This window comes from Corylus avellana, chromosome ca5, assembly GCF_901000735.1.
Source record: "Corylus avellana chromosome ca5, CavTom2PMs-1.0".
Lineage (NCBI taxonomy): Eukaryota > Viridiplantae > Streptophyta > Magnoliopsida > Fagales > Betulaceae > Corylus > Corylus avellana.
In genome coordinates this window covers 35,367,824-35,388,074 of record NC_081545.1, presented here as the reverse complement: position 1 = coordinate 35,388,074, position 20,251 = coordinate 35,367,824, and the positions used below count along the sequence as shown (strand labels likewise).

Sequence of the window (20,251 nt, the reverse complement as noted above, 5' to 3'; positions counted from 1 at the left end):
CCATTTAATTTTGGTTCCTCCATTTCTTAACTTTTGTTCAAGTTATAGAGGTCGGGATAGTTTATGATTCCTTAAGATTATTTATGCGTCCCTTACTTATTCAGTTGTTTGGGTTTTACTTTTTCCTTTAACACTGTCTTTTATATTTAAGTTTGTTGTTGAGGCTCGTACCTCTGGTTTGGTATTATGATGTAATCTGCTTATTATGATATGAAAGTGCAATATGAAAAAAAAAAAAAAAAAACTTTGGTTTCTCCTTAATGTCAAGCGATACCAAAGTCAACTACTCCCACTTACACAGGCACAGCATTCCTCAGTTGCCGAGCATATAGGCGGGAGACAGAAGGCAAAAAAAACCAATGAAGTAAGTGTAACAAGAACTCCTTGTGATCACAGTCAATTGTCTTCCAGAGCTCGATCTTTCAGTGTTTCTCATGGACCAAGTGAAGTCTTTCGTTGATCCAAGGAGCGGTTTTAACTCAGTAACAAAGACCTTCCACAGCCTCAGACCCCCCATGGATCTTCCTCCAGAAGACACGTACTCCTATATCAGCCGCTGCGTACGCTTTCTCTCTCCGACTCAACTCGCCCTGCCCCGACTCACTCGCTCTGATCAACTCGGCCACCGATCAGCGCGTCTCTTACTCCGACTTCACTCGCAAAACCCAAAGCCTAACTTCATATCTCCGCTCTGTCATCCGGCTCTCCAAGGGTGACACCGCGTTCATTCTCTCTCCGAACCTCGTTCAAGTTCCGATCCTTTACTTCTCGCTGCTCTCGCTCGGGGTGGTCATCTCGCCTGCGAACCCGATAAGCAAGATTTCCTGGCTGGTACGGCTGTGCAATCCGGTGATCGCATTTGCCACGTCATCGACTGCTCACAAGCTCCCCACTCTCCGATTCAAAACCATACTTCTCGACTCGCCCGAATTCGACTCAATGATGATAAGTCCGGTACAGAAGCTAGACCGAGTTGAAGTGAGCCAATCCGATTTGGCAGCGATCATGTACTCGTTCGGGACCACCGGGAAAGTCAAGGGGGTGACGTTGACTCACAGGAATTTAATGGCGGTGGTCGCCGGTTCTTGCGCGAACCGGATGGAGAGAGAATCCCCCGACGTGCTCCTCTACACGGTGCCATACTTCCACGTGTTCGGGTTCGCCTACAGCATGAAGTCGGTGGCTCTAAGCGAGGCCCAGGTGGTGATGGAGAGGTTTGATCTGAGAAAGATGCTGAGAGCGGTGGAGGAGTTTAGGGTGACCCACGTGGTGCTTACCCCACCGGTGGTGGTGCCCATGGCCAAGACTGATGTTACGGACGGCTATGATTTGAGCTCGTTGGAGGGAATCACTTGCGGCGCAGCTCCGCTTGGGAAGGATGTCATCGCGGCTTTCGTGGCCAGGTTTCCAAGCGTTGTCTTTGTGCAGGTATATATATACAATGTAATGAACGAGGTTAATTATAATTTATATATAATAATGTATATTATAATTATAATTTAATTGGTGGTGCAGGGTTATGGGCTTACTGAAACAACGGGGCCACTGTTCATAACCGTTGGTCACGAGGAGAGTCTTCGCTGGGGATCAGCAGGGAGGCTTGGGGGAGGTTTTGAAGCGAAAATAGTAGACCCGGAGACAGGTGATGGTTTGCCTCCGGGCAAGCAAGGGGAGCTCTGGGTTCAAGGACCCTCAATCATGAAAGGTTAAAAAAAAATGAAGAAAAAAACTGCTTGTTTTCGCAATGATAATCCATGGGAGTACTTTTAGTGATGTTTTACTGGGTGCAGGTTATGTTGGTGATCCCGAAGCAGATGGGTGGTTGAGAACAGGTGATCTTTGCTATATTGATAAAGAGGGTTTCCTCTTTGTTGCAGTTAGGCTCAAGGAATTGATCAAATACAAGGGATACCAGGTACATTATCTCGGTCCTACGTGCGCACTCTTGTTTTTCTCTTCATAATTATAATTAGGTCATGCATTGCTATATATATACATTCTGCAGGTACCCCCTGCAGAGCTGGAACAATTGCTTCAGTCCCACCCGGAAATAGTTGATGCTGCCGTGATACCGTGAGTCTCAACTTCCTTGGATTTAGCTTAATTTGCTCTAAGATATGCAGTACTCAGTACAAGTATATATATATATATACCTTATTAAAAGGTCATGCAATAAATTGGCAGATACCCTGATGAAGAAGCTGGAGAGGTGCCAATGGCTTTTGTCGTAAGACAGCCTCAAAGCAGCCTAAGTGGAGCAGAAATAATGGATTTCGTCTCAAAGCAGGTGCATGCCTTCAAGTACTCTGAAAATTAGCACAGGAATTAATATTCCTTGCCTGCCTGAATTATAGTCAATTAAGTCCCTCTCTCATACAAAAGTCAACGAATTATAGTCAATTCCGATCCTAATTTATACGTACAGCTTCCTTGGGCTACAGGATTTTGGGGATTTTGGAATAAACCATCTTCGTTTCCTCTTGATTGCAGGTTGCACCGTACAAGAAAATAAGGCGGGTAGCGTTTGTCACTTCCATACCCAAGTCTGCAGCTGGCAAAATATTGAGAAAGGATTTAAGGAAGCTTCTTCCCCCAACCTCTTCTAGGTTGTGATCTTTTTTTCCCGCCGCAATATATATAAAACATAAGAAACTCATTAATTAATGGCTAGATTGCTGGAATTCAAGTTTGATTAAAATTTCTACCTATAATAGCTTAATTTGTGTAATTGGTGAAAAATAATTTCGTTTTTTTTTCTTTTTCTCTTCTTCATAACGTACCCTAAATAATATTGGAAGTATAAGTATAGTGATTAAATCTCCCATTTAAATTATTAATTACTATAACATCTCTAAATCCAAAGTTTAGGTTAAGGTATATATATATATATATATATATGTGTGTGTGTGTGTGTGTGTGTGTGTGTGTGTGTGTATTGTAATAAATCATCAAAATAAGATATAATTTAATTTAGTAAATACATTCAGAAAATAATTAAGGCCTACCTTATGGTATACATGCAGTATCGGTTTAGTTTAACACTTTCAAATCATGCGGTTTGAAAAGATAATAATTTAGAATAATGTAGTTAATGAACACATGATTTTTTAAAACTGCACAAAAATACTTTTTAAAATAAATTATATGCCTGTTTTGCAAGTAGTTTTTAAAAATTATAATTTTTCAAATAAAATACTCTTCGCGATTTAATTTAAAAACATATATTTGCCAGCTGATGCGATATTTTGTCAAAAATCATATCGTGGGGCCAAATGCCCTTACAAATATTTACAAAATATAATACTTTGAAAAGAACAAAATATTAAATACTCTTTTGGGCCATTTGACCATATTTCACCCATCACACTTTTGTTCTGTTCAACAGCAGATTTTACATCCTCTCTAGTATCTTTCATCCACAATAATTTTTATTTTTGTATGTTGGCGTGTCCCTCCAAATCTTCTCTCACAAAAAACCAAAAGACATTTCCCTGTCAATGCATTTTTTTTGTCTTGTCCTCGTCAAAACAATAATTCCACGTACTAAAAGGCGAGAAACCACCAGCGATTATAGGCGCTCCCTCCGTTGCGGAGAGTTTAACTCAACCATTTTAAAAGTTTATTTGGACCACCGTTCAAAATTTTATAATTTACTTCCATTTAACTTTGGGTCCACCCTAAAGTCACATAATTTGTGTTGGGCCAATTTAGGCTAAAATTATAAATCAAGTCAACTAAGCCGATCTCACATTCAAGGATGCTCGGCTCATTTCGGTTCCATTACTACCCTAATAGCATATATTCCTCAGCTGCAGAGCATATAGGCAGGAGAAATTAAAAAATAAATAAAAATTAAAAACCAATGAACTAGGTGTATAACCTAAAACAACCCTATTTTATAAGTGGAATCCAAAGAAAAATGATAGTCCCTAGCTATTACATTTATTATAATTTTCTTATAAATTAAATTTAATTATTTAACAATTAATGTAAACTTAGGAGATCAATAAAGAGTAATAATATAAAGAGGATTAGAGTCATCGTAGAATCATTTTAAATGTGATATATTATTTAAAATTATTGTTAAATTCGATATTATCACTATGATCAATTAATAATTTTAAATGTTATATTACATTTTAAATAACTCTAATCATCTTTATATTAGTAGCCTATACTTTAAATATAAGAAAACTTCTATAGTATAATTATGACAATCAACAACCCTCAGACAAGAAACAGCAACGAAGTTAAAAGAAGATAAAAGACAGTTGATTGAGTATTTTCACGCCCACATGTACAGGGCCAGAGCTGAGCCGACGGAAACACAGCTCGAAGCTCACCGACACCGAAATGGCAATTGTATATAACTGTTCGTTGTAAGCCAAACAAGTTCTTGTGATCAAAGTCAACTGTCTTCCAGAGCTCTTTCACTGTTTCTCATGGATCAAGAAAACTCTTCCGTTGATCCAAGGAGCGGTTTCAACTCAGTAACAAGGACCTTCCACAGCCTTAGGTCCCCCATTGATCTTCCTCCAGAAGACACTCCTATATCAGCCGCTGCGTATTCTTTCTCGCTCCGACACTACAACTCACCCTGCCCCGACTCGCTCGCTCTGATCAACTCCGCCACCGGTCAGCGCGTCTTTTACTCCGACTTCACTCGCAAAACCCAAAGCCTAACCTCATATCTCCGCTCCGTTATCGGACTCTCCAAAGGCGACACCGCATTCATTCTCTCTCCGAACCTCGTTCAAGTTCCGATCCTTTACTTCTCGCTGCTCTCGCTTGGGGTGGTCATCTCGCCGGCGAACCCGATAAGCACCGAGTCGGATATTTCCTGGCTGGTCCGGCTGTGCAATCCGGTCATCGCCTTTGCTACGTCATCCACAGCTCACAAGCTCCCCACTTTCCGATTTAAAACCATTCTTCTCGACTCGCCTGAGTTCGACTCAATGACGATAAGTCCGGTACAAAAGCTAGACCGAGTCGTAGTGAGCCAATCCGATTTGGCGGCGATCATGTACACGTCCGGGACCACTGGGAAAGTCAAGGGAGCGGCGTTAACTCACAGGAATCTTATGGCGGTGGTTGCCGTTTCTTGCGCGAACCGGATGAAGAGAGAATCACCCGACATGCTCCTCTACACGGTGCCGTACTTCCACGTGTTTGGGTTATCCTACTGCCTGAAGTCGGTGGCTCTGAACGAGGCCCAGGTGGTGATGGAGAGGTTTGATTTGAGGAAGATGCTGAGAGCGGTGGAGGAGTTTAGGGTGACCCACGTGGCGCTTGCCCCACCGGTGGTGGTGCGCATGGCCAAGAGTGATGTTATTGACGGTTATGATTTGAGCTCGTTGGAGGGAGTCACTAGCGGCGGAGCTCCGCTCGGGAAGGATGTCATCGCAGCTTTCATGGCCAGGTTTCCAAGCGTTGTCTTTGTGCAGGTATATACAACTACAATGTAATCAATTAATTAACGAGGATTAATTATAATTTTATATATAATGTACATTTAATTTAATTGGTGGTGCAGGGTTATGGGGTGACAGAAGCAGCGGGGGGAATGTTCATAACCGCTGGTCACGCGGAGAGTCTTCATTGGGGATCAGCAGGGAGGCTTGCAGGAGGTTTTGAATCAAAAATAGTAGACCCGGACACAGGCGATCATGGTTTGCCTCCGGGCTGCCAAGGGGAGCTCTGGATTAAAGGACCCTCAATCATGAAAGGTAAAATGAACGTTATCATATCTTTTGAATTATATTTTGCACAAATTTCTAAAAATATCGTATCTTTAAAAATTATTTCTTTAATCACGGGTGGTCGCGTGACCCACCCCATTACCATATATAGCCTCAGACTTCTGATATGTACTATAAAAATCTCCATAGCACGTGATATGTTTTACTGGATGCAGGTTATGTTGGTGATCCCGAAGCAACTTTCGCAACTTTAGTAGCAGATGGGTGGCTGAGAACAGGTGACCTTTGTTATATTGATAAAGATGGTTTCCTCTTTATTGCAGATAGGCTCAAGGAATTGATCAAATACAAGGGAAACCAGGTACATTATCCCAGTTCTTCGTGCGCACTCTTCTTTTTCTCTTCATAATTTATGATAATTAGTTCACATATGTTACCTCCTTGAAGCACACCTATCTACTAGTTCGCATTATAAATTTTTTTAAAAAAAATTATTAATTTTATTAATTAAATGAAGTATAATATATAAAATATTTAATTAAAATAAGAGATAAATCAAATTGATGACTTTTAACTTTAATACAATGTTAAATAAATATTTATCTAAAAAACTTAAAGCTATAAAAAATGATTAATTTAATTAATTATCTAATCTACAGGTACCCCCTGCAGAGCTGGAACAAATGCTCCAGTCCCACCCGGAGATAGTTGATGCTGCTGTGATACCGTAAGTTTCAACTTCCTTGGATTTAGAAAGAACTTTTCTCTTCCTTGTATTTGCTGAGCAAAAAATAAAATAAAATAAATGTCACGCAATAAATTGGCAGATACCCTGATGAAGAAGCTGGAGAGGTGCCAATGGCTTTTGTCGTGAGACAGCCTCGAAGCAACCTTGGTGGACCAGAAATAATGGATTTTGTCGCAAAACAGGTCCCTTCAAATTCTCCGATAATTAGCAATTAATTAATCTATACTACCATAGGCTTGTCCCCTTGCCCTCCTATAATTTAATTAGCTTAGGTATAGTTTGTCCATTTAGCTCTATTGTGAATAAAAAAAAATTGTGCCCCTAATTTAAGTAATATTAGGGGGAGGGACGGCAATTATATTAATGAAAATTTGTAAAGGGTCAATGCAATTATAGAGTACTTAATATTCAACAAAAAAAGACCCTTGACCCTTTCCAAAAAAAAAAAAAAAAAAAAGACCCTCGACTAATATTTTATATGGAGGAAGCGTGATTTACGGACAGAAGGTATATTCAAGCCAAGTTGCACAATGCTTGTGAATAAAAACAAAATAAATAAATAAGATGTTAGTTGTTTTTTTTTTTTTTTTTCAATGCAGGAGTGGGAAAGGGAAAATTGAGGATAACTTCTATAAAGGAGTTGGTTTACACTTCTTTGTGCCCATAATAGGAATTGGCTACATAGGATTATTGCACCAAATAAAATAAGCACGAAAACACTAGATTATTTAAGTTTTTTTAGTTTTGTTTTTATTAGATTGTGAGGGGGTTAGGGGTGGCCGCGCTGCCACCCCATGGGATGGGGTGGCCTGCACAGCCACCTCAGGTAGATCTGGCGGCCATTTGGGGTGACTACGCGGGTGGGCCACCCTAGATGGGCTGGGGATGGCGGCGCGGCCACCCTAGCCCCCCTCAATCTTATAAAGAAAAAAACAAAATTGAAAAAACCTAAATAATCTAGTGTTTTGGTGCTTATTTCATTTGGTGCAATAATCTTATGTGGCCAATTCTTATTTGTGGGTACAAAGGCTCCTTATAGAAGTTATCCTCAAATAAAATTACATAAACATAAAAAATGAAAGGGATAGCGTCATCCTAAAAACAGTTGAAAATGAGTCAAATAAATTATCCGACTGTTCAAATGAACTGATACCGTCAAAAAATTCAATTTCATACTAGCAGAAAACAATATCAACATGAACTCTTGCTAGGATTACAACATAACCATCCGTAATCGGTTGTGAACAAGAGGGCTAAAACAGGTAACTGGCAAATAAACAAGTAACCATTTATCCTATACATGTAATTATTCTTTATGACGCCTAGAAAAATCTTATTATAAAAATACATGTATAGGATAAATGGATCGTAAACGAGTAATGTTAGGTACATGTTTTGTCAACTTTCTCACAAGATAACACAACCAAAAAAATAGAAAGGAAAAAAAAAAGCCAGCACAAGCCGATCTCCAGTACAGATTGTCTTGTGCTTGCGCGAAACATGCTCAACTTTTTTTGATATTTTTTTTATTAAAAATAGAAGGTTGCAGAATGCTTGTGCAATTACCCATAAAAAAAAAAAATCATTCAAATATCATCATTACTAGATATACCAAACACCATTATTATAAAAAATTTCCCTTCTCACCCGCCAAGCAGGGAGTCCATGGTCTTTTGCTAGATAGTATTTTCTGCTATCAGCTTCCCACATATCATCATTACTAGATATACCAAACACCAGTCAATATTTTTGTTTGGAAATTTTACCATCGATCTTCATTTCCCCTTGATTGCAGGTTGCCCCATACAAGAAAATAAGGCGGGTAGCGTTTGTCACTTCCATACCCAAGTCTGCAGCTGGCAAAATATTAAGAAAGGATTTAAGGAAGCTTCTTCCCCCAACCTCTTCTAGGTTGTGATCTTTTTTTCCCGCCGCAATATATATAAAACACAAGAAACTCAATAATGGTTAGATTGCTGCAATTCAAGCTTGATTAAAAATTCTACCCAGAATAGCTTGATTGATTTGTAATTTGTGTAATGGTGAAACAATAATCTCGTGTTCTGTTTTTTTTTTTCTTCTCTTCTCCATTTATACTTCCTGGTTCAAGCATTTCCTAACCCGACTCAATGTATACCAAAATATAATATTAAATCGACCAATTTAATTAAACAAATTAGAACTATTAACCCTAACCCACTAATTTAGTGTTAAGTCCGTGGGTCGTGTAAAGAATTCGCCAGTCCTTATATTACATGTCGAATTTGAATCGTGTCAAAATGTGAGTACTACAAAATTATATAGGACAACAATAACTCAACTCATTTTATTAAACATGTTAGACTCCAACCCTAACCCGCTAATTTCATGTTAAATTGGTATTGAATTCGTCAAATTTGCTTTTGTCCAAAAACTTCCAAAATGACGAGGCTCATCTCATCAATTCATTGGAGAAGGGATACGTGAGAGGGATATAACTTATATTTGAGCTGATGATACAAAATGTTATCAATGGATATATTTGTACTAATATCAGATCATGTATTTTCTTTTTTCACATGCTATTACTTTAATAGGTTTGATGGGTGATATTATTAGTCAATTACTACTTAATTGGTCTAGATGTGTTGCCAGTAACTCTTCCAAAGTTGATCAAATTAATTTTTTTGCGTTACATATAGCGTTTATTTAGTTTAACACTTTCAAAATGTATAGTTTGAAAAGATAATAAGGTTAAATTGCAGTTAGTGTAAACATAAATTTTAAAGAGCGCTCGAAAATACGATTTGACTTTTACGATCACACATTTTTAAAATAATTTTTTTACGACGTAATTTTTTTAAATTATAATTTTTTTCAAGGGCACTCACAAATAAAATATTTTTCACAATTTTATTTAAAAACATATAATTTGGCATGCGATATTTTGTTTAGAATCGCAGGGCCAAATGCCCTTACAAATATTTTCAAGAGCAGATTTTACATCGTCTCGGCTCTCACACCCACAAGTTTTTTTTTTTTTCCCTCCAAATCCATTCTCATAAAACACCAAACGCCATTTCCCTGTCAATCTTTCCCTCTCTTATCCTCAGCAAAACAATAATTCATTAATTCCACGTACCTAAAGAAAATATCTAAAGATTCCAAACCACACTTCCTCTGCTTCCTAAACCCTGTACATTCTTCAACGTCAAACCCTAAACCTACTTGCCCTAATGGAAGTTTGTCCTATACACGGTAGTTGCATTTCGTCTCCAATTCGCTCCTCGCCTTCTTCTTCTTCTTCTTCGGATCGTCCTCTCTCGGTTCTCTCTAGGGTGTCAATCTCAGCTCGGAGGAACCCTAGGCTCGTGTCTTCGTTCAGATCGGCTCGCCGGAGAAATTTGTGCTCGGCGCAGAGCTCCGAGACGTTATTAGCCGGAAAAGATGGGAAGCCGAAGCGTCGGGAAGTTGTTAGCAAGAAAGATGAAGAGGAGGAGGTGGAGCTTAGGGACTTGAAATCTTGGATGCACAAAAATGGGCTCCCTCCTTGCAAGGTTGAGCTCAAGGAGAAACCCTCTCACGATGCGAAGTTCAGGCCGATACATTATGTGGCAGCGAGCGAAGATCTTCAGGTGGGATTTTTATGGCGCTTTGATTGGGTTTGGTTTCTGATAATTGGTGTATTTAGTTTGTTTGTTGATATTGCAGGTGGGTGATGTTGCATTCTCTGTTCCGAATTCGCTGGTCGTGACGCTTGAGAGGGTTTTGGGGAACGAGTCTATTGGTAAGGTGCAGTTTCTTGTTTTGGGCCATTTGTTCTTCTTAGTTTTCAATATTGGAAGTGATATATTCGTGTTATTGGGGTTTTCAGTGTTTTAGCTGGTTGAGATGGGTCCACATTTTTAATTGGATTGAGTTAGAGATTATGAACTTGAAAGAGTAGTAGAAGTACTCTACCTGGTGCACTCTTGCACTTTCATACCTGATCTGCAGTTTAGTTTCTTACAGTTAAATGCAGATGAGATTCTAAGCGGAGTATATGTTACCTACGATGCTAAGAAATCTTCAAGTAAATTTAGGTATAAGGTGCATTTGGGTATGCATTTTAAGGGAAAAGAAAGTATTATGATGAGATGAATGGTTATTTATATGTGGCGTTTGATAAGGGAGTCTTGCTATATGTAACTCAGGGTAAACCTCTTGCATCTTTTGTGGTGGAGTTATATGATAGACATTGAGGTGAATAGGCAGGATGTGGGGTGAGCACAGGAAGAGCTCATTGGCTCATTGCTCTGAATCTCTTGGAAGTGAGGATTGGAGACGGATTTGATTGCTATCCATGAAATCTTATTTTGCAGACTGAGAACAGCGATGTTTCTTAATTTAGGAGGATACAAGTTCAATGAATAGGTATTATGGGCACATCTATGTGTCCATGCATCTGTTCCTCTGGTTGACATAGCCAATGAGGTTTGTGTACCATGATGAACTGTGGTGTTAACATTCTTATTTAAAGCTCAAGAATATTGGATAAATGAAGGCTTTATTCATCAATTTAACTTGAATCGGCTACTTGATCCTTCATGCAGCGGAGTTATTAACTACAAACAAGTTGTCGGAATTGGCATGCTTGGCATTGTATCTGATGTATGAGAAGAAGCAGGGAAAGAAGTCTTTCTGGTACCCATACATTAGAGAGCTTGATCGTCAGCGAGGGAGGGGACAGCTTGCAGTGGAATCTCCCCTTCTATGGTCAGAAGCTGAACTGGCATACCTGACAGGCAGTCGCACAAAGGTACTTTATGCTCTTCATTTAGCTGTTGATGAATGCTACTAAAATCCAGTAAACTTGGCTGAATGCTTAATGGTTGATATAGCTTACTGCATTCTGGTTGTGATGAGTTAGGTTGAAGTTCTTGAAAGGGCTGAAGGAATTAAAAGAGAGTACAGTGAGCTTGACACTGTCTGGTTTATGGCTGGGTCTCTGTTTCAGGTTATCTTCTTGTACATATTTGTCATGCACTAAAAAATAACACTTCTTGTGATTTTGAGTCATGATGTGATATCATTGTGATCATTTTTTGTTCTTTCCTTTTTTGGTTGCAGCAATACCCATATGATATTCCTACTGAGGCTTTTCCATTTGAGATATTTAAACAAGCATTTGTTGCGGTTCAGTCCTGTGTGGTACATTTACAGGTAAATTTCAACCTGTTTGGAATTTTTCACCCCTATACTTGGGAAGCATCAGCTTCTATTTGATTTTTTTTTTTTTTCATTTTAGGAGTACCCAAATTGATAATTGACCCCATTTTCAATTCAGAAAGTTAGTTTAGCGCGGAGATTTGCTTTGGTTCCTCTTGGACCACCATTACTTGCTTACAGAAGCAAAAGCAAGGCAATGTTATCAGCTGTTGATGGTGCTGTTGAACTAGTGGTTGACCGCTCATACAAGGCTGGGGACTCCATTGTTGTTTGGTATGATATTTCTTCACTTAAGATCATGTACCTTCTTTTGCTGCTTTGGCGTCTTCTTTAAAAAAAATTGAATTCTGTATCATTTGCAGGTGTGGACCACAGCCTAACTCAAAATTGCTTTTAAACTATGGTTTTGTTGATGAAGATAATTCTTATGATCGATTGGTAGTTGAGGTAAAATCTGGATATTCGCTATTTGTGGTTTTGATTTTACTTTTCAATAGTGTTGATGTACTTTATATGATGTATGCTCCAGGCTGCTTTGAATACTGAGGATCCTCAATACCAGGATAAAAGGATGGTTGCACAAAGAAATGGAAAACTATCAATTCAAGTCTTTCATGTATGGACTCAAAGATTCATAGGTTTATCTATGTATTATGGAGGGGACGGGAGTGGGAAGGCTATCTTCGATAATCTATGAGTTATTTAATGTGTCCCTTCTGCAGGTGTATGTGGGGAAGGAGAAAGAAGCTGTCTCAGATATGCTTCCTTATTTGCGTTTGGGCTATGTTTCGGATCCTTCTGAGATGCAATCTGTTATTTCTTCTCTTGGTCCTATTTGTCCAGTAAGTTTGTCTCATCAAATTCGCTTTTAGGATGAGTTCACTGTTTGTCATGTGATGGATTTCAAGTTTTAACTTCATTACATAACTTTGAGGACCATTAGCCAGTGCTGGTTTGGCCAATTTATATCGAGCTTGCTTTGAGCAGAGATATATGAATTTTAAGATGGATTATCTGAGCAACACTGATTTCTTCATGTAATAACCTTATTAGCTGTGTTTCAAGCATGTTTTAGTCTTCTGTGTGATCCTCTTTTTTTATTTTTTTTATTTTATAATTTATGGTTGTCATGAGAGTACATAGGGCAATGATATGATATTGCGATAGCATATCTATGCCTTTGTATTTATGAATCCTCAGAGTTATGTGATTATCAGTGTCCTATATTTTAGTGATGGAGAATGGATCTTCTTGTCTCATAGCTTCTTATGGTCTCATTTTCTGAATGTTACAGGTGAGCCCTTGTATGGAACGAGCAGTGTTAGACCAACTTGTTGATTATTTTATGGCACGGTGTGCTGCTTATCCTACTACATTGGACGAAGACGAGTCATTGGTAATCTTGGCTTTAAATTTGTGGTTGAACGGTGATAGATATAATTCATTGTTTGCTTAGTTTTTGTTGATATTTTGTCTATTCATTAGTTGGCGGACAGTAATCTGGACCCAAAGAAGCGAGTTGCTACTCAGCTTGTTAGGTTGGAAAAGAAAATGCTTCATGCATGCCTGCAGGCGACAGATGATTTGATAAGCCAGTTACCGGATCACACTGTATCTCCATGCCCAGCTCCATATGCCCCTTTATTGAAATAAAAGGTATATCTCTCTGTGTGTGTATGTGTCCTGCATCCACATGGACACGTGTATTGCCTCAATCTTGTTCATTGCAATTGTGTTGATCTATATTTAATGTTTTACAGAAAATCCAAACTCCTTTGTATTCTTGCAAATTTTTTGGAACTTTGCAGTACTTGGGTATATCAGTTCAAATGGAAGAACATAATCCAGGTTAGTCAATTAAAATTTCATGAATCTAATAGGCTGTGAGAACCCAAGTCGATACATAGCATTTATCCACCCATAGGGCAAAAATCCTAGCAAATCACCTAAAGACCTGGACAAAAATTAAACTGCTGGACCCCTTGATCGTGAGCTACAAGTTTCCATGTTCTGAATCCCAAACCAATTTAATGAATTTAACCAAGAATTTGGAACAGCGATGAAGCAATTCCTGAAAATTACATAAGAGTAGAACATCAAAAAGAACTCTTTGCAGTGACCTAAAGTCCTCTTAGAAGATGCAAGATTTTGTTGTAAATCTCAAAAATGAAAAGTTTGAAACCAAAATTTTGGTTTTCAGATGCCTGGAGTGTGAGAAGGCCAATCAATGGCTTGTGTTACTTGATGTTCTATCAAGGAATAATAGCAAGGAATCTGCTGTATAATCTGTTAATCCTGATCATTAAACTCGTGGATGGAAAACATATGAGTTGTTTATTGGACACATGGTACTTTTTTTTTTTTTTTTAATCTTGTAAAAGAAGGTTGAAATGGCAGACTGACATTGTGATTCGTTAGTTAAATCAAATGCCAAAACTACTAATTAGGAACACAAAATTGTTCTGATGTGATTCATTTTTGTCAGATAAAATTGATAAACTGACAAGATTTCTCTTTCAATGATCAGTACTTGTACCCTAATTAATTTCCATTTCTTATTTTGCAGCTGCTTCTAAAAGGCTGGTAGCACTAGCGCAACCAACTAAATGCGAAATAATTGGTCACAGCTGTTAAAGAGGGATAATCATGCATTTTCAAGAGAGTGCAAGCTCAGAACTCTAAATTTTATTGGTTCTTTGGCATATTATTCCACTACCTTCCCCTTCACCTTCCCTTTGCTCTCACCACTCCTCCTTTCCTCAGAATGTGTAACTGAATCTGTAAATGGTCGTGGGATCATATCACTGTTAATGAGAATAGAAAAAAAAAAAAAGAATACATTGATTTTAGGGATGCGTAGATATTTTTAGTTTTTATGTTTCTTTGTAAATGCAGTTATGAATGACCAATCTTATCCAATCATTTTTGCTGTAATTTGTACAACTTGGTGCTCTCAAAGGATACTTGTCACGTGATATTTTTCTGTTCTTTATACAACTTTACTCAGTCAGGTAGAGAGCTATTCAGCAAAATTTTAAGGCAAAAACAATTAAAGGGGTTCAAACTTCAAATTGTCCCAAACTAATAATTGTAACCCAAAAAATTCAAAATCTACAATAAAGTAGGGAAAAAAAAATTATACGATGAGACAAAAAGGTCAATCACAATCTTAATTTAGTTCTCCACATATCTCCGATGACCTTCCTTGGCTGTGGATTATCTGGTCCTCTGTCCCGCTGCCCAGATGTAAAATACAACCATCCGTCCCAGAAACCAGCTAATGTGGTTTTTACACGAAAAGGAAGCTTCCCAATCACTGACCATGTCTGTTATTGAAATGATCAAAATCAGAGTTGCCATTAAAAAAAAAAAAAAAAAGATAATGAAGGTACACAAAAAGAAAAAAGATAATAGAACTAGTGCAATAAGAACCTCATATACAAAGCAATGTTCGACAATGAAGATATAATCATATAAGGCAGGAACTATGTGAATAAATATGACAAGTTGAAAAACAGAAACTTCTCTTTATGTAACCTTGACGGCAGACAATGCTTCATGCAACTGATTGCTTACCCCAAAAAGTTTGTAAAAGCTTTTCTTGACATGGTTTCTCTTTAATTTTATCAAGGAGGCTCAAAAAGAGAAAAACAGAATATACATAATGATGCATATATATCCTTTGTTTAAAGTCTTCTAATGAATGGGACAAGGCCATACCAGTGAGTCTAAATGAAATTGAAAAACCTCCCCGACCAGGATCATCCTTTTGTTCACTGGATGCTTTTCTGTCGTGCCTCCAGTGATGATAATTGAATTGTTGACGATTACCCAAGCACACTCTATATGGGAGTTAGGTTTTGGCAAAGGTGGCAACACTTTCCATTTCATTTCATCATCCAGCATATAAACATCAGCATAAACTACCTCGAGCCTGCGTGAGCACTTGAAAATAGGTGACCCAGGTTTTGCCATAAAATCACCTTCTTGACCACCAATAACGAAGAGCTGATCATTGACCACGACACAAGCCCTGTAGAAAATTGACTTTTGTTGTTAGATGAAAAACTAAAGAAAAATCCACACTTCTTTAGTCAGCAATAAAAGAAGAGATTAAAAAAGAAGAAGACATTTTTCCTTTCATGAAACTTGAATGGAATGAATGTTTCCAATGTTCAAACAGAATTATATAAACCCAGGCAGTCACCAGACCTATGCGGTCCACCACGGGGAATGGGTGTTTCAGTCCTCCATTGTTTCTCCAATGCTGTTCCATCCTTCACTGCTATACTCCAGTGCTCCAACCCAGGCGTATGGCGATTCTCCTTGCTGCCACCCATCACATGGAGCCTCCCTCTCCATAACTGAGTTGCTGGAGCATACCTGAGAATTTCACCTGTTAAACCCTTTCAATTAAGGACTTCTGCTGCTGCTATGACTGCAATTATATGTTTGCACATTCGGAAGCTAGTCCAGGAATTGCTTTTTTCACCACTACAGTGCTGCAGGACTATCTAAAGCATAAGGAAGCTAGAATCAGGAAATATATATATATATTTTCCAAATTGTGGGATTTTTTAAGTATTATGAGAGTGATAAAAAAAAAAAGTTTTTTTAAAAAAGGCCTACTACATTGACACAGATTTGTACAATGATTAAGCACAACCTAAAAAAATGAGCAGCTTTGTTTAGAAGGAAGTGATCAATATAGGATAAAATTTCAACTGAAACACTTCCTAAAATAGAGTGAAACTAGGGTGGACTTGCGCCACATTCAGTGGTGTAGATATGTTTTGCATGTCTTCGTAAACTGACATGTAAACCTTAGCACTCATAATTTTTACTCATGGCTGACCACAACATATACAACAGAAAGCAACTTAATCAGAAAACAGAGTTGAAACCTAGCATGTGAACATTTATTTTTAGATCACACCAATAAACAAGTTCATTTCACATGAAACAAGAGCAAATTGCATTTCTAGAGGGAAATGTAACTTGGTTAATGCATATCCTAATCAATTCACCTACCTTGGGGCCGGTAATGGCAGCATGCTCCTCCATTTCTTTGTCTCAGTGTCCAGCACAAATGTGCGAGCAGTAGGCCCCCTGCATTGTGGGCCATACTGCCCTGAGACCACATATATGTATCTTCCATCAGTTGCCACTCCTAGATGTGAATGCCCCATCTCTTTTGGCATATCAAACCTCCCTCCCCATGTATTACTAGTAAAATTGTAAATGTCCACATGAGAGTGCACCTACAAGACATAAAAAATATGCATAAACAAAGATCATCAATATTATTTGAAACCATCTAAATTATATCCAACTATTTAGTGAAAAAAGTTTGATCAAAACTTCCTATATCTCACCAAGTTACATTCTATACAAAGCTTGATGATCTCTAAAAAAAGAGTGAAAGAAGTACAATCATAGCCCAAAAACAGAAGGGTTCAAGGTGTCAATGATGCTTATTGAAACATCAACTAGCATTGAACTTGAACATTGAACAAGCAAAAGGTTCAAATATGGACAGGTTCTCACATAGTCAAGTGTGCCATATCCTGCAAACACATATAAAAGATTTTTAATCTGTATTGCTGCTCCATCAAGTCGAGGTACAGGTGCTGGTGGCATCTCCTCCCATTGTAACTCGGGTGCAGGTAAATCAGCAAAAGTTGCAGGCAAGAATCTCTCAGGAATGCGTTCTTTTCTATCTTTGACATCTTCTCTCTACAAATATAAGTTGGTCATAGTCAATTACAGCAAAATTCATTCAAGTAGAACAATAAGGGCATCCACTAATTAAGCGGTTATATGATCAGATCGAGACAAGTACCCAACCAGTGTCTAAAGTATTGGATTAGTTTTTTTTTTTGGTTCTAAACTCCAAAAAAAACTTACATTAAATACTCAATAGTACATTTAAATCTTATTTCATTCCATTTAGCTTGGATTCCTCAATAATCAAAGCAATAGTGAAGATTGAAAACCATAACTATATATATTAAAAAAAATGCGATATATAGCACCAAATAGACAAACAAAAGTTTCAAAACCATCCTATATTGAATAAATATCCGTTTGATTTGTCCAGATGCTGTAGAAGAAAAGGTAAATTAAAATCAGGAACTTATACTCTTAACGCATGAACCACAGCTAAATTGGGACTCACACAACAATGTGGCAAGCGCCGTAGCTTATAGATAGTTTTTCTGTAATGATATGAGAGGAAACAAAACACTATAAATCCCTTTTTTTTTTCTTTTTTTTTTTTTTAGTATTTCACTTTCCCAGCAAAATCAATGTGCACAAATAAACAATTTCACAACCCCAGATCATATATCACAGAAAAATGATGCAGGAAAAGAAATAGATTTGGAACTGAAAACGAGTCTATCCCACCAGATGGGACATTTCGTTACAGTGCTCACCTTGTGATGAGCTATGTTGGGGGTGACATTCTGTACAGCTAGAATCCCAGATTTCTCGAGCGCCCAGCTGGATGCAATAGACAGATAAGCAGGAGCAGCAGAAGAGGAAGAAGCCCAAAGAAAATCTGCAATGAGAGCCGCTCCTAAAAGACCCGCGCACGAAATCAGAAACACAAGCTTTGTAGTTGAAGAATGGTGCTTATTATGATTAAACCTGGCCATTTGTCCACAAAAAACCCATCAAACCATGCTTGGGCCATTTATAGGGAAAGAGAAACAGCTGGAAAAAGTGAGAGCTTGAAGGAGATGAAACTTCTTTCCGAGGAGCAAAAGAGTTGGGCGCCGATGGTTTTTTGTTTCCCTCTTCCTCTTGCATGGTTTTCTCTTTTCTTTCTCTTTTTGGTTATTTCAAAGAATTTAATTTTTTTATCCAAGAGAATGCGCGTGGTTCGGAGAAAATACAGGGGGAAGCTTATAAACGGCGGTAATTTTTTTTTTTTTTTTTTTCTAATTAAATTGGAAAAATGTTATAGCGATAAAAATGTGTGACTCCCTGACAATAGACTCAAACACATAAATTAACAGATAACCGAACCAAAGTAGGAAATAGGCCAAATAATTAGCTCAATCCCTTCCAAGGGACTGCATAAAGCAGTTTTAAAAGCAAAATAAGTACAGAAAAAGTCATAAACCTCAAAGGTTTACAACATAGAAATTAACAGAAAAAATTGTGGACTCCCCAATAATAGACTCAAGCACAAAAATTAACAAATAACCAAAACAAAGTAGGAAATAAGCCAAATAATTAGCCTAGTCATCTCCAAGGGACTCATAAAGCAATTTTAAAAGCAAAATGAGTACAGAAAAAGTCATAAACCTCAAAGGTTTACAAACCCTAAATTACAAGTGTAAGAACCTCATGAGGTCAAAACCCATCTACACCTCAGCATTGAACAACATCAACCACCCGAAGGAAGTCAATATAGGAAAGACACTAGTAAAATTTAAATCTGGAGCCAATGAAAGGAGAGTACTCTTTCTGGAAGCATTGATTTCCACAACAAAATTAAACCCTACATATAGAGGGAGACTAAAACCCACAAAACTCAAACAAAACAACATGATTATAAACGGCAATAATTATTTTGCCGTTTGCATTGTACAAATATTTTTTCGACCTTTTTTTTTTTTTTTTTTTTTGAAGTTTGAAAATATGCTTTGAGTTGTTACATGTGTTTTGTATTAGAGTTATATGTTAATGTCTTTGTTATGGGAACAACAAATAAAAGAAAAAAAATAAAAATTTAATTAAAATGTGAATTGAATTGATTGATACAATTTTGCGAATTCACGATCACTGTTTTGATATCATGTTAAATTACAAATTATTCTAAAAATTTAAATTGATAAATAAATTATTGATTTAATTAATTAATTAATTTATATTATTGAGTGTCATTATCGTCTATACTTGATTATTTTCTATTTAAATGATAAACTTGTCCTTTTTTCCACAAGGAATAAGTGTTAATCTATAGGCAAGAATTACTAAGAGAATTTAATCCTTGAGCAATCAATATATTACTGTAAGATTTTTGGCATGTAGAACAGCTTACAAATCATTGAGAATTTTGAGAAATGGGAAATTTCAAGCTTTACAAATGCCAAAACCCAATGGAAAATTAAAGAAAATGAAAAGTTTTGATATTTGACACAAGTCGCAACATTGTAAAGGACCGGATGGGGATTTGCAATGAAGGGCATTTGAGTCATATTTTGTTAATATAAATTTCCGAACACTCGAACAGCCTTTTCGGAACAAGTGGAGGCTAAATAAGCTGTAAAAATGAGATTGTCCAATGCAATTGACAACCTTATTAGTACACAACCCGGATCCACGGAGGACTTGTTAGTCAACTCGAGCTTTCAAGCAATTAATCATTTGAAAGGTATTGGGCCTTCAAATGCACCGTGGGTCAGTGATATCCACAGATCTTATATAGGTTCAGAATCTGCCACCAAAACAGGAAAAAAAAAGAAGGTCGAATTATTGAGGGTCGTTTTAAATAAGAAGGTAATATAACCTTCATCCACTAATTGTTACCATTTATATATTTATATATTTTTATATATATTTTTTTTATGGTGCTAAAAAAATAAATGCAGTTATTAATGGCTAG

At 37.4% G+C, this 20,251-nt stretch overlaps 3 protein-coding genes and 1 pseudogene across 4 annotated transcripts; 3 read left to right on the top strand and 1 right to left on the bottom strand.

The window, feature by feature from the left end:
- The first annotated feature begins 434 nt into the window (after positions 1-434).
- Positions 435-2,613, top strand: LOC132183380 (4-coumarate--CoA ligase-like 9; annotated as a pseudogene).
- Positions 2,614-4,309: 1,696 nt separating this feature from the next.
- On the top strand, positions 4,310-8,365 carry LOC132182480 (4-coumarate--CoA ligase-like 9). The gene is made up of 6 exons (XM_059595737.1): positions 4,310-5,444; positions 5,534-5,726; positions 5,915-6,060; positions 6,359-6,426; positions 6,527-6,629; positions 8,243-8,365. The coding sequence occupies exons 1-6, from the start codon at positions 4,443-4,445 to the stop codon at positions 8,363-8,365; spliced, it is 1,635 nt and encodes a 544-aa protein (XP_059451720.1). The 5' UTR covers positions 4,310-4,442.
- Positions 8,366-9,469: 1,104 nt separating this feature from the next.
- On the top strand, positions 9,470-14,568 carry LOC132180839 (uncharacterized). 2 transcript variants are annotated; one of them, XR_009440199.1, is made up of 13 exons: positions 9,470-10,061; positions 10,138-10,213; positions 11,019-11,224; positions 11,336-11,422; positions 11,536-11,628; positions 11,753-11,907; positions 11,997-12,081; positions 12,164-12,250; positions 12,357-12,476; positions 12,929-13,030; positions 13,120-13,290; positions 13,395-13,482; positions 14,201-14,568. XR_009440199.1 is itself a non-coding variant. In XM_059593810.1 (12 exons), exons 1-11 carry the CDS (start codon positions 9,663-9,665, stop codon positions 13,285-13,287), a joined length of 1,578 nt encoding a protein of 525 aa, XP_059449793.1. In that variant the 5' UTR covers positions 9,470-9,662; the 3' UTR covers positions 13,288-13,290; positions 14,201-14,568. The 2 variants fall into 2 exon arrangements, 1 of the variants encoding a protein (XP_059449793.1); XM_059593810.1 differs by lacking the exon at positions 13,395-13,482.
- An 82-nt stretch (positions 14,569-14,650) lies between these two features.
- Positions 14,651-18,470, bottom strand: LOC132180840 (kelch repeat-containing protein At3g27220-like). Its single transcript, XM_059593811.1, has 6 exons — positions 18,072-18,470; positions 17,182-17,370; positions 16,666-16,895; positions 15,847-16,017; positions 15,355-15,667; positions 14,651-14,960 (listed from the first exon to the last, which is right to left on the bottom strand). The coding sequence occupies exons 1-6, from the start codon at positions 18,291-18,293 to the stop codon at positions 14,796-14,798; spliced, it is 1,290 nt and encodes a 429-aa protein (XP_059449794.1). The 5' UTR covers positions 18,294-18,470; the 3' UTR covers positions 14,651-14,795.
- Positions 18,471-20,251: the final 1,781 nt, after the last annotated feature.

What these genes read in the sequence shown, in the direction of transcription:
- LOC132180839 (XM_059593810.1), top strand. Translation starts at nt 9,663, where the DNA reads ATGGAAGTTTGTCCTATACACGGTAGTTGCATTTCGTCTCCAATTCGC. An exon ending in GGGGACTCCATTGTTGTTTG is followed by an intron (nt 11,908 to 11,996) that starts GTATGATATTTC and finishes TATCATTTGCAG; the next exon opens with GTGTGGACCACAGCCTAACT. An exon ending in TGGACGAAGACGAGTCATTG is followed by an intron (nt 13,031 to 13,119) that starts GTAATCTTGGCT and finishes TCTATTCATTAG; the next exon opens with TTGGCGGACAGTAATCTGGA.
- LOC132180840 (XM_059593811.1), bottom strand. Translation starts at nt 18,293, where the DNA reads ATGGCCAGGTTTAATCATAATAAGCACCATTCTTCAACTACAAAGCTT. An exon ending in GATATGGCACACTTGACTAT is followed by an intron (nt 16,896 to 17,181) that starts GTGAGAACCTGT and finishes TATGTCTTGTAG; the next exon opens with GTGCACTCTCATGTGGACAT. An exon ending in AATTTCATTTAGACTCACTG is followed by an intron (nt 14,961 to 15,354) that starts GTATGGCCTTGT and finishes TTTCAATAACAG; the next exon opens with ACATGGTCAGTGATTGGGAA.
- LOC132182480 (XM_059595737.1), top strand. Translation starts at nt 4,443, where the DNA reads ATGGATCAAGAAAACTCTTCCGTTGATCCAAGGAGCGGTTTCAACTCA. An exon ending in AGGACCCTCAATCATGAAAG is followed by an intron (nt 5,727 to 5,914) that starts GTAAAATGAACG and finishes TACTGGATGCAG; the next exon opens with GTTATGTTGGTGATCCCGAA. An exon ending in TGGATTTTGTCGCAAAACAG is followed by an intron (nt 6,630 to 8,242) that starts GTCCCTTCAAAT and finishes CCTTGATTGCAG; the next exon opens with GTTGCCCCATACAAGAAAAT.